The 14189-nt window shown below is 35.6% G+C and overlaps 1 protein-coding gene and 1 long non-coding RNA gene across 2 annotated transcripts in view; one reads left to right on the forward strand and one right to left on the reverse strand.

Moving 5' to 3' along the window:
- Positions 1–14189, forward strand: part of LOC134200745 (uncharacterized) — a 188368-nt gene that overhangs the window by 136432 nt on the left and 37747 nt on the right. The window lies entirely within an intron of this gene.
- Positions 463–7094, reverse strand: LOC101741475 (zinc finger and BTB domain-containing protein 24). Its single transcript, XM_012695478.4, has one exon. The coding sequence runs from the start codon at positions 6516–6518 to the stop codon at positions 4998–5000; it is 1521 nt and encodes a 506-aa protein (XP_012550932.1). The 5' UTR covers positions 6519–7094; the 3' UTR covers positions 463–4997.

The raw sequence follows: 14189 nt of genomic DNA on the forward strand, positions 1-14189 counted from the left end.
TCCGTGAACAACCAATCCACTGAATTTCTCGCCAGATCTGTAGGCCACGATTCGAACGTAGATGCAGCCAAGCACTACTTTTGCTAAGGCAGATATTATCTGATGATGAGATAGTCTCTAGAGCTCGTCCCCGCCAGTTGTATGAAACCAGTGTGCTTAGTGCGAGTTTTTTAACGTTGTCGATGGCGTCAAAGTTAGCTCATATTTGTATAGAATGGAATCGTTTGCCTACGTTTGCCGCTAGGGGCGCTGTTCCAACTGCATACAAAATTGGGTTAACTTTTTACTATAGAGAACATTAAAAAAACTCGCACTAAGCACACAGAATAGTCCTTCAAAGCTACTAGTAATAATACAACAAATTTCCATTAAACCCATAGCTTTTTTTTAAACTTTACGTAACTAACACAGTGAAAGAATTCATGTGAATCGGGATTTATGTTTGATAAATAAAAACGAAAGGATGTTCCAAATATTTATTACAATGAAGACCATTTACATAATGTTATTATAAACCAGGTACAATTGTTTATAATTATTAGGGTTCTCCTGCGATGGTATCCCTCGGTCTTGGTTAGTATATTACTAATTTGAACACTGAATTTGTTTTTTATGGCTGGCAACATTGGAAATCAGGTAACTTCCGTATTCATATAATCATAAACTGCAGTCCACATCCTACAAACTTTCATAGTTACTACTGGACCGAGGACAAGGGGTTAAAAACGTTATTTAGATTTATCATTAAAATCTGTGGAATTTTAAGGATTTAATAGTTAATGTATTTTTTTAAGAATTTTACAAAAATAATCTTTCTAATTGGAAATAGCTAGATTCCAATGTCGATTCTGCCACTCTTTTGCATGTATTCATGTTAATGTTGTTATAAAAAAAAATTAAACATCCAAAAAGAAATGCCTTATTACTTTCGTAAAAGCGTAACAAAAATAGATCATTTCTATATTAAAAAATATCATAGTATTCTAAAAATAGTTTTTTTCTCTTCTTTTTTTTTTTACTTCAAACAAATCTATTTTTTTATTTATTATTTAATTAATAAGGCCCCTATTTTATGTACCAAAATTACGTATATCGTATAACTATTGAACAATTTTACATAATTTAAAAGCTACGAGCAATTTTAAGCGGCATTCTTTAATAGACCAGGAGGCCATTTATGTAACCATATTTTTTTACAACACACTTTTCGGAATATCATTAAAATGCTTGTTAACATTTCGTGTATGTCACGTTATCATTATGACACATACTCATTACTCGTAGCCATTTCGTTGCAGTTACCAAAAACTTACAAACAAAATAATAATAAAAATATTCGAAACTCTACAGATGTAAGCACATATAAAAAAAAAATATAATTAATTTTATTTGGTATGTATTACAACATATTATTCGTGTTATTTATTATAATAAATTAAAAAAGAAATGAGTCACACTCATTCGCAGGTAATAAAAACAATAAAAACTGGGCGATATTACAACAATAATTATGCGTAAAGATTCTGAGGAAGAAAAAAAACGAAAGTGAACACTTTCAGTGCTTGGTTAGATACACAAAAAAATTAATGGCCATTTTGTCGACATGATGCATCAATTAAAAATATAATCTGAAATGTATAATTACTATAAAAATGGAAACACTCATTATAATATAATTTTATGAAAATATACGATAAAACCCACATCATATTTAAATAAATTATTTCGTGATATTCAAATCCAGCATCAAGGTCAAGTAAAATGGTTATATGTACATACTTATGGTAGTTCTTTGATATGTTATCAAATTCAGACAAATAAATTAACAAAAAAAAAAAACATATTGCATTTATGTCGTTGTAAAAAAAATACCAATATTTTATTGCAAAAATATAACTTTCTAGTTCTGATTATTTAAATCGCATCTTTAGAATTGAAGTGGCTTATCTAAAAATTAAACTTATTAAACTTTTAATTAGAATGAGTTTTATACTTTGAACGACTTTTAAGCATGCATTCTATCAGTTTATAAAATTAAACTTTTAAAATTAAAAATTAAATTTAAATTTTAGTCTAGAAAAGGACAAAGTACACTTTCCGTCTCTTATAAATCAAGCGCATACCTGACAGTTTAAGGTACCTATGCGCTTTAAGGCTTAAACTATTAAAATCGAAACTGAAAAATTATAATTATTCAATTACGATTTTGACCTTTACCAAAAAACTAGAATTTTGAATTAAGCCACTTTAATTCTAAAAGTGCTATATATTTTTTAATATGCTCTTATAAAATAATTGTTCTAAAATGATATTGCGGTAAACCTGAACTATGGTGGTCTAGCGTTAAATATTTTAGTAGAAATATTTTATGCGGATAAATCGTTGTAATTATTATGTACTGTCCAATATTTTATTTATTTATATATAACATTAATTTTACGTAAAAAAATGCGCTTTCTCGTAAGTCTGTTTGTTTAACTATATATTGTTTTATGAGATTAAATATAAAAATGCATATTTTACTGGTTCACGTGCTGCTGTGATATGACTAGGTGGATAGGTAATAGACCGACAAAACGAAATGTTACCAGCAATTAAAGTTATTGAAACACGTAACATGAGGCATATTTAAATTAGGATATCGTGCAATTTTATCTGTAACGTTCACTCAAAACCAAAGATGATCGAAACCAAATATTAATAAAATTCAAAAATTGCGTTGACTTGTACAATTGTGTAGCTGAAAAAGAAACATGTTTGTTATTATAAATTCGCCAGTGCTTTAAATTTCATTATTCTGTGTATGTGTTTGAACATTTATCAGTCTATTACCTTAGGAATAAAATGTATTGTGAAAATATTTCTCATAAAACTTTCAATGTACATTAAAATTGTACTTTGTCAAGCATTAAAAAAAAACATTTTCACGAAATCTTTTCTGATTCATTTTTGTTTTGTTTGAATTTTTTTTTTTGTATTTTTTTTTTTACTTATCTCCCAATCTTGATTGGAAAAATAATTTTGTTAATATGCCAATGTAACTCGAAGAAAACTCTTAAAGAGCAAGAAAAAAAAACGAATATATCATATATTTTTTTTTCAAATTTTATCAAATAAGATTTCGATATTGCAGCACACACTAAAATTAATTTAAAACGAATTAAGACAATGTAGATGTCATAAAACTGCCTTATTGTCGCTGTATTTATAAAGTAGAAAAAAAAATTTAATTTTTTTTTCACTAACCTAACATATTTATTATTTTCTACAAGATAAGTTGTTTCTGAGGTAGATTTAATTTTTTTACAGTCCTATTAACCTAAAACAAAAGATTAGAATTATATACATATTACTACGATTACAACATCGGATCTCTAGTTTACAGTTCTATCCGTGCTGTGAATAGACATCAAACATAAAAAAACAATAATGAAGATTCCTTAAAAATTAACATGTGATTTAGCACATTATATGTGTCAGGACTACCACTTAGCAAGTGGAAACTTTAGAAGAATCATTGCATTATAATATTATTCAACGAAAGCGATAAAAAAAATTTATTTTTTTATGCATAAAAAAACTGAAATCCCTGTCTGTAACGTTTACAAATCGCCAAAATGTGATCGTAAAAAAAAAACTTGTGATTTCTGAACAGCAAAGAAACATAGAAATTAGGTGCCAGTTTTTTTACTCATTGACTTTTTTTCAAACTAGACTTAAACAACTATACCATACAAAATAGAAACATTTCCTTTTTTTTTTAAGTTTTATAAATTACCTTTTAATAATCATTAGTATGTTGCTGGATTTTTAAGGCACCTAATTAAAAATAGTTTTTTTTAATATTATATATACAATCACCTGACACCAAACACACTCTTAACACATTACTACACAAATTACATAAATTTGGCTCATAATCCTAAAACATACGCCAAAACAAAAACTATTTTAAAATTAACATTTCGAAATGTAAATTTTAATGTTGAAATAATTCCCATGTGGTCCGACACAAATGAAATCAAAAATTTACAAATAAGGCTTTTCCGAATGATCCGACAAGCAAAATTATACTATGAAACTGATTTTTTTGCATTGAATTTTTTGGCACATTTTTAATGATATTAATGAAATTTTATTTAAGTATACATTTTGCTGATCAGACTCGACCTACTTTTTTTCCAAAGCAATTTAGCTTCTGAGATAATTTTCTTCATCATGTTTATTGCACTTTTCTAGCTCAACGTTTCTGAGTTTGGGCTTCAAATTCATTCTGAGTATAGAAGGAAACTGAACCCTGATTATAAAGCCTTCATTACTCTGTACAGAACACTTAACATACGGATGATACACTCATAACTTTAATGCAGATCTGATGTTATATTGGCAGTACTTACACTTAATTTTAATTGAAAGACACATGCTCTGTTGTGTTTTATTGCGCGTAAAAGCGACAAGCCTCTCTGAAACATATTATAATAGCCTGCCGCCTTCAAGAGCCATGTACTTTCAAGACACCTGCAAGACATCTGCTCGACATTACATTGCTGCCAACCCAAAGAAAACTCAAACGGTCTGATATCATCTAACTAACTGTATTCCACCTAGCTCACAGAGTTGGTCCCATTTATACTCCATAAAACGTCATACATGTACGCTATAAATAAACATTATACAATTCCGAAAGTACATACACGACTAGATCACATATTCATGTAGAATTCGGAAACATTTTGGTATACCTGAATGTACAAATATACAATTTGGCAATTTTAACATGAGGATAGTTACCTCCATTTTTCAATAACTAGCATTTAAGGTCCAATATCAAGTCCAAAACTTTTTGTATTACTACTGCACTCAGACTATTTACAAAAATAGTCCACATTACCTAATGAGGTAGTTCGGTATTCAGTAAATGCAGAAATCTCACCCTTGAGTCTTGACTAATGCATTGCACTCAGCTATTTGTTTGTCACTCAAGTAAACCTAGAGTGCTAGTGCGGTGGGGGTGGTGGTTTTGGCGGTTTCGGGCTCTGTGCTGTCTGAAAAGCCTGTGTGAAAGCTGGCAAGCGTTGTTGCTGAACACGACCATCTTCACCTGAATAAGAAGGCTCCCTATCATCCAAGAGTCCCAAAATCTGGCTCGACAGGCCTGAAGGGCCTTCACCTGGATCGAGCAGTCCATAAGATTCAACATTTTCTGAAACTATTAAATCTTGTGGGCTCAAATATGAAGGATTCCAAATTATTGGTGGGTACTCAACATTCTCAAGGAGGTCACAATTTTGTGATTGCGTTTCTTCTTGTTTAATGTTCAAAGAATCCTTAATATCCAGTGGCTCCACTTTTATTTCAGATGGGTCTAATGGAGGTATTTCCACAATTATGTCAGTAGAGGGCACACGTGTTCTACCCTCTGGGGTGGTCACCTTTGGTGATGGTGGCTTCCAGATTCCAAAGTCTGTTCCTTCTAAAGCAAACTCACTATATGTTTCCTCAAAAGCAGATGCCTCTGGTGGTGGTTCACTGGATGTACCAACAGCAGCAGATTTCCAAGATTCATCAGGATGTGCATTTTTAACATGGCGAACCAAGTGATCTTTTCTCCCAAACTTTTGTGGGCAGAACGGACATAAGAAATCACGTCTACCTGTATGCACCACTAAGTGCCGTCTAACATCCTTAGCTGTAAAGAACCTTCGCTCACAGTAGCTGCAAGTAAACTTTTTATCAGTCTCACTTTTTAAAGTTCGACTGCCAGTGTGCACCTTCAGATGATAAACAATTTCCTGCCTTGTGCTGAAAGTGGCATTACATATTTTACATTGCAAATTCCCTTCTTCCGCTGAGTGCAATGCAACATGTTTGCGGTAACTCAAGTTAGATGTGTATGACTTCCTACAATCAGGTCTCTCACATGTATAAAATTTCTTAATAGGATTATGGACTCTGACATGATTGGTGAGATGATCCTTCCGATTGAATGTTTTACCACAAACATTGCATGCAAATGCTTTAGCTTCACTGTGAATGAGCCCATGACGAGCAAGTTTGAACCTAGTATTGAATCGCTTTTCACACAAATCACAAGAGAAAGGCAGCTCACCTGTGTGAGACAATACATGTTGATTTAGTTTTCCTGGGCTGGAGAAGCGCTTGTCACAGGTACTGCAGACGTGCCGCTTAGCATGGTCCCGACGGCCTTTCCTGGTACGTTCAGATGCGGGAGGCGGCTCGGCAGGGGCGGGCGTGGCCGGCGCTGCCGCGGCCTCTGTGCGGGACCGAACTCCACCCAGGGTTGGAACTCGACGCGGTACCTTCACCGTGCGAAATGTAGCTTTGACTCCGCTCGGACCAGGAGCGCTCACGGTCACGTAATGCAGCTTAGAAGGCAGCTCTTCGGCGGGCGGCGCTACGAACCTCTTCTGCGGGGCGGGCGCGCCTTTGGCGCGCGCCTCCTCGGCGTGCTCGGGGCCCTGCTCGCCTTCTCGGGGGTTCGGTGGTGGGCTGGCCATCTCGCGCTCATCTTTGCTCACGCTCTACTTCGCCGTTCGAGGATCGCGCTTCGGGGCGGACTCAGTTCCACAGCGGCTGCTGTTCGTCGCGATGGCAGAAAACATTTCTGTCACATTGACGGTCCGAAGGCACTTTTTCGTATTCGTGTCACATGGTTCTCGCGGAATTTCTCGGGTTCGGAAACCTATTTCTTGAAGAAAGTTTTGATGTTAGGCTCCGTTAGCCTTACTTTTATTGAAAAAATGGAAGAAATGTCTTAAAACTAATAGAAAATCACTTTTATGAAAGAAATACGTAGCGCTTGACATCAAAATCACGAAATGTCAAAATAATGAATGAAGCCAAAAGCCAAAGCCATGTCAAAAAAAGTCCGCCGAATCGTCAGCTGTGGTCCGATGACCTATTGAAATGTTTTTTGAAATTATTCCACGACGTGGATTCTAGGCTTTTAGTCAAATCTTTAGTTCATTATAGTAAATTTGTAGGGACCGAGAATCAAATTCATAAAAAACTGGGACTCAAAATGGAACATTAACCATTATTTATTAATATTGATGTGGCAAACATCCAAGCCAAAATATAGATGAAAGAATTAGATTAGTCAAAATTATACGCAAAATAGGAAAATCATTATATATATATATATATATATATATATATAAATCCCGTAACTCTTTTGGCAACCTTTCATTTTCCAACCTTCTGACAACCACCACTTCTAATACACTTAGAGCAAAATGAATCATGTATATTAACGTATTAACGAATATGAAACTGACTATGTAACTCGAAATTCACCTTGTCGCAATATCCTAGAAAATAGTAATATACCAATATCAATATTCTTCGCAGTACTTTTGACCACCAAACCACATTGGTGTACTTACCCCATCCGCGTATATTTAAATATATTACTAATCAATTCACTACAGATAAGTCTACCGTTTCTTTGGAAATAAACTGGAACTCTGTATAATGTTCCGTATACTTAATTCATTCCTACAAACGTCGGACTTCCTCCCATTAGCGTGTACTTCTGACATGTTCACTTACTGACAAATATACTACCATTCACAGGTCTTATAATTGTGGAAGCCATGTGCAGTCAATTATCAAAATTATTAAAATAATATACTTAATGCCATAATTGTTCAGTAGGAGAAACAAGTAAATTACTTTGAAAAATCTACATTAAGGTTTAGCCTAACAATATTATAAGTGGTAACTTTGCAGACACAATAAATGTGTTCTAACTTTTAGGCATACCTGATGGTGAGTGGTCACCGTCGCCCATGGACTTCAGCAATGTCAGGGGCAGAGCCAAGTCGCTGCCTACCGTTGAGTATTCTCCACAAGCCTCGTTTGAAGAAGGACAAGTCATAGCGCTCGGGAAACACCGTGGAGGGGAAAGATCTCTGGAAACGCACTGTGGATGAACCCAGTGGCTCCAAGTTGTATGAATGAACTCTACTCCGATGGCAGGGGTGTGATAGTAAAAACCAAGTATTCCGATACTCGTGGAAGGTTTCAGGGATACTTCTTGGAATTGTGGCACCACGACAAAGGTGTCCTTCTTCGCAGTGAATGCGTAAACCTGTGTCTTTAACGAGTTGAATTGAACTAAGTTCGATTCACCCCACTCGGAGATTCGCCCCAGAGAGTTCTCCACTTCAGACACAAGTTTAGATCGTCTCTCTTGCACCACGCTCCGAGAAAGACTCTGATGGCCGATATATCGCGCATCCCCCGTGCCGTCATCTGCATAGCAATGCATGCCATGAATAGATAGCATGTCATTGATATACAGGATGAAAAGCGTGGGGAAGGGCATCGAACCTTGTAGAACGCCGGCGTTAATGGTCATGGTATCAGAGCAGCCACCGTCCGCTCCGCCCATCTAAAAAGCTAGCGATCCACTTGTAGTTTCGACAGAAGTGCCCTATACCAGACCCTGTCGAAGGCCTTCGCGATATCGAGGCTCACAGCAAGAGCCTCGCCCTTACACTCCAAGGCTTCAGTCCACCTGTGAGTAAGTTATACAAGAAGATCGCCGGCTGAGCGACCGTTACGGAAACCGTATTGTCGGTCACTGATCAGCTGGCGATCCTCAAGATACTTCAGGAGTTGTGTATTTATTATTCGCTCCATCACCTTGGAAAGCAAGCAAGTGATCGCGATAGACCTATATCTCGATGGGTCCGACTGGTCACCCTCCTTGGGGATAGGGTGGACGTGGGCGGTCTTCCATGAAGACGGAACCCTGTTAGTACCTACCATACGAGAGGCGATACAAACGCGTTAGCGCAGGTGTTAACTTAGGGACGCACGTTTTCAAAACCACTGCAGGGATGCAATCTGGCCCACTCGATTTATGGACGTCCAGGGCCTGGAGCTTCCGCCTGACTGCACACTGTGTAAAGCAGATCTTAGGCAGAGAGCTATCACACCAGGGATGTTGGGTGGTTTTTTTATGTTTGAAAGATTAGGTGGCCCGAAGGCCTTTGCAGTTCCACCAGGACCGGTGGGCGAGCAAAGGCTCAGCCAGGAGGGGTGGGATTTCCTAACAACTGCCCGAGCGCCTCCGAAGGAGACCTAATAACTCAAGAGCAATTGCTTCGCGAATTAATCTACTACCGGATCGGAATCGCGACCCGCTGAGAAGATCTGGCGAGAAACTCAGCGGGCTGATGCATGGGTTAGGTTGCACGTCGACCTCTTTGTCGAGTTCGACGAATACGGTTACCAGGGTCCCTAAGCCTGATCCTAGTATTAAAGCTGAAGGCGTCTAATGGAAAGGCTATTTGATCTGATGGATCCGTAAGGACGTGTCTAGGGCGTCGACGGTGACTGGCCACTGCATGATCAGGATTAGAGGAGTAGTCAGCGGCGGCAACGATAAGGCGATTATCATGACGCATAGCCTTATCGAAGTACCGTTCCGACACTGAGTTCATGTATTTCCGAATTGATTCGAGGCCCAGGTCGTCGTGTAGGTCAACGTTCCTCACGAACCATGGAGCCCCGACAGCTAACCTGCAAAAGCGGGATTGTAGGGATTGGAGGGTGTCTATGTTTGTGTGGGCCGCGTGAGCGAAAACCACACTCGCGTAAGTCATGACCGGCCTTATGCAAGTTTTATAAAGTGTCACCTTGTTCCGAAGGGACATTTTACTCCGCTTACAGATCATGTGGTAGAGTTTACCGAGAATAAACGCAGCACGGTCGCGGACTGATTTTATATGCGGGCGGAATGTCATCGATGCATCCAGGGTAACGCCTTGACCTTCCTGGCCCAGGGTATGGTCTAACGAGAGTAATCGACGGTGTGACATGCTTCCTCCTAATCCGGGTGGAGCTTCCTCTCCGAAATAACACCGCAGTACTTTTCGCTGGGTTGATGTCTATGCGCCATTTTCGGAACCACTGTCCTAGGGCTACGGTTACGCTCTGACGCTTCTTCGCAATTAGGGACTTGTTTCTACTCGAATAGTAAGCAGTCGTGTCGTCGGCAAATAAAGCTAACTGGGTCGACGGCGACCGGAATATCGTTGACAAATAAGCTAAATAGGAGGGGCGAATTGGGTGGTGTGGCACCCTTGTCATCCATAGTGAAGTCCGAGGGGAAGAGTTTGACCAGGAGGTCAGCCCAGCCTTCTCTTTCGCAGCGACTAGAAAGCACGGCTCCCAGAGGTATAGCCTTTCAGTCGCTTACCAATTCTGGCTACGTGCTCAGACTTCGTCTTGGCAATAGTCCTCTAATAGGACCTAGAGGTGGCGTTATTTGTGTTTGTGTGCTTAGTTTTATCCGTGAGTATGCGGTGGTACTATGTTACTTATTTCTTTTGACAAAACTGAACTATTATGAAAACTGGCTTTAGCCAATTTATTGGGAGTTGCATTAAGATTATTGCATTGCATTAAGATGATATTCACGGACTGCACTATAATGAATCTAAAAAAATCCTCATGGGTAAACGTAGGCGTATCACATTTTGAATTAAATAGTGTGTTTAATATTTGTAAATGTCTGAAGTATGTACTTATATCAGTATTCAATGTGGAATTCGCGCTGTTTTCAAGATTATTTTTGTCAGAAATTTCTGTTACCACCTGTACCTGCAGATTTAGTTATATTTAAGTCCTTGAGTTTAAATAATTTCTTTGTTAAGATTGTGACAGGAAGCGGCTAGCACACTGCCATGTTAAAAAATTATATCCATATACCTACTTTATTGTTAATAATCTTTTAAATAATTATTTATTATAATTTAGTATAATCATCAAGTTTTGGTTCAAAAAATCTGAAATTAATGTTTCGAGCATTAATGAGAAAACGAAAGAAACTTTTTATGACTAAATGATTCTTAATTTTCGCTATACTAGTTATTTAAATATGATTTTTGTTATCTTAAGAATCAAAATCTGAAATAAGGTGTCAACGGTGACCCTAGCAATCTACAAAGTTTCAGTGTCACAGGAATTTGAGGGTGATTTAATTCTTCTACCCAAGAAATCTTAGCGCATAAATAGTGACAAGAATATTATAATGCCGGCTAATACTATGCGATATCTTGCAAAAAAATAATATTATTGGTTTCTCGTTTGCTTTTTATCCATTTTGATTATAAACAAAAGAGAATTAAGGTCACTAATCAATATGCAGACGTAAGCCTAGATGAACCTAGCTTGATAATTACAGTCACATTCATCAGGTGTATGATGATCCTAAATGGTATAATTGCAAAGGGGATTGCCCACTCTCCATAGTGTGCTAGGCCCAAGGTGGACATTAAATATTACTATAAAAATGGACTGATTCAAATTCTTAAATGTATTAGATATCTAAAAAATATATTGAAATTGACGCCACTATTATAAAAAATATAATAAAAATAAAAAACTCGTTTTGAGGTTAATTTTCTATATAAATACCTCAAGAACTTTTCTTTTTTTAATGTTTAAGATGTTCCTAATGTATTTTTATCCAATTGTAGTTATTAGGGTATAAAAAACACACATACTTCTTTAAATATCTATATTATTCTATATTTTCTTCATCTTCATACACAATTAGTAAATCATCTAAAAATAGCACAGGAGAGCATATACACGGTTTTAAATCTCGGTCAGGTTAAAACCACAATTCACACAAAGGTTTTCAGCCGTAGTATGAAACGTTATTGATAAAAGCAAAATAAATCGAAGAAAAATCAAAACACATCCATTTTGAACGCAAGCACAACACTGAAGTTAGGTCTATGAAGCACAAGCAGCAAGCGAAGTGCATGGAGTTAATAAGTACCTACAACTGGAGTGCTGTCTAATGCCGAGAAATCGGTCTCGAAAGAGAATACTTTTTGGTCGCGGTGTCCTTGTCTAATATGGTGACCATATAATTTTTTTTTATAGGATAAAATTATACACATGCGTCAGTTTTGAATTTACCTTAAGTAATTCTGTGTAACCCTATGTAAATACAAAACACGTGCTTGCAACGTTTTATTTATGTAAATTCAATTCTAAACATTGCTTCGTCGTCATGGTGACTTTTTTCCGACGGTTTTTTTTTGAAATTGCTGCGTTGTCGAAAATCGCACTGAAAAGAGCACTGAGTTTTATTACAAACATCATTACCTCAGTTCTATTACTTAAACTTCCTCAAACTCATGTTTAACGTCCGAATACTCAACCGCGACTTAAATAATATATTATGTTGAACTTAATTACGCAATTCCTACTTTAATGTACTGGCTAAGTGGGCCGTGCAAATTAATATTTGACACACTGCAACACACATGGTCTGTGCGTATCGGGTGCTCTTTTCTTACATTCACATCTTCAATTGATTTAAAATTGCTTGTATTTTTACTTCTGTGCTATTTTCATGACACGTGTATATTAAGTCTACTAGTTACATTTTAGGAAATAAAACACAATGGGTAATAAAATGAAATGAACTCAAATTCATTTATTTGTTATATGTAGACAATTAAATAACTCTTAAATGACAAGTCAATACACATAACACGATACACATAGTACTTGATCTCTATTTACAAAATATTGGTTATATTATTATTATTAAGTTCAGTTAATTTTCTGTAGTCTTATAATATAACATTTCCTCTATATTAAGTAAATTCTTTTTTTTCAACGTAATACATAATTTATTTTAATCAATATCTAAGTGGACCATGAGTATCATTAAAATTTCGCAATTTAAATTTCAATTCAATTAAAAATCGCCATTTTTCTTTAATAAATCTAAAATCGACTTTATATTTACAATTACTATTTCGCGACTTTTAAGTTTTTGTTTCAATACCTTAACATCTTGTCGTAATTTTGCTTTTCTTGGGGTATTTTTTATTTCTTGCGTTTGAGTACTTGATTCTTCTTGTTTGACCTTTATATAGAACAGTTTCCAGAAATTCTAACGTCATATTTACTAGAAGATCCTTCTCGTTCGCTTAACGTCAGGCAAATGATATACATGCTTGCGTGCGACGCTATTCAATACAATAAAAAAGTTCAAAAAATACCACGTGATGGCTCTTATAATATGAAAAATACATTGCAAAATTATAGTTTTCACGATTGTTTTTTCAAATTTAGTATATGACATAGATTAAGTACAATTTACAAGACAAATGGTATTAAATATTATAATGAGAAAAAATATCTCACATTTTAAAAATATATGCTCACACTAGTAAAAATTTATCAATGAATTTGTAATATGGAAGAATATTCCACAAACTGGAGAGGATTCTCGCTTAAAACCACTTACATTAAAAGTGTTCACCATGATTACAAGGAAACTTTCACGATTTTCGAAAAAAAACAAGCCACAAGCTGTATCAGTGCCATTTTAACTTCGTACTACAAACGTAAATAGACGCCATTTTTCTTTTAATCCATTCATTGCTCTTTTTCGGTGATGCCAACAATTAATCTGGCTTCCCACCAAATTCAATATGAAAACCATCAGAAATCTACGTACCTACCATTAAATTTTCCATTAAACAGAGTTCTTATTAATATAGAACAATATTTTTTTGTTAATAAGCTTTATTAATATATGATGTTCTATTAATCTAATCAATATTTCTTATATAATTTATTTTAATAAATTTCACCATAACTTTGTACGTTTATTTTGAACCAATTTAATTTTTGACGTTGATGGAAATTCTAAATTCTCGCAACATTTTCTAGTTAAGTTTAAGTCACATCGTTTAAATAATATGTATTTAGATATATTATTGTCATAAAATGTTTAAAATCCTGTAAAGTGGATTGATTTTAACCTTTTCGATAATTTTCAACAACGCCCAAGCTACTAAAAAATCCACTAACCACTAAAAGCCATTTTTGATAACTAAGACGGGGGTCCAAATTCCGAGATTTTATGGAAAATCCTCTAAGCTAGCAACACTGCTTTTTGCTTGTAAAATGTGCGAGAGGGACACCACCACTTAATAATCATTCTCTTTTCAGACCGTTTTTCCTTACATCTTTTGCTATTTAAAAATAAACTTTAAGCCATAGAGATAAAGTATATTTTTAGTTTTTATGTCAAACGAAGTAAGCACTCCAGTTAGAATAGTAACTCTATGGCGAAGTGTCAGTCAGTCAGATTAAAATCAGTGTTGTCAGTATAAAGAAAA

The sequence above is a fragment of the Bombyx mori genome, chromosome 20 (genome assembly GCF_030269925.1).
Source record: "Bombyx mori chromosome 20, ASM3026992v2".
Taxonomy (NCBI): domain Eukaryota; kingdom Metazoa; phylum Arthropoda; class Insecta; order Lepidoptera; family Bombycidae; genus Bombyx; species Bombyx mori.

Excerpts from the sequence above, each read along its gene's own strand:
- LOC101741475 (XM_012695478.4), bottom strand. The coding sequence starts at position 6,518 with ATGGCCAGCCCACCACCGAACCCCCGAGAAGGCGAGCAGGGCCCCGAG.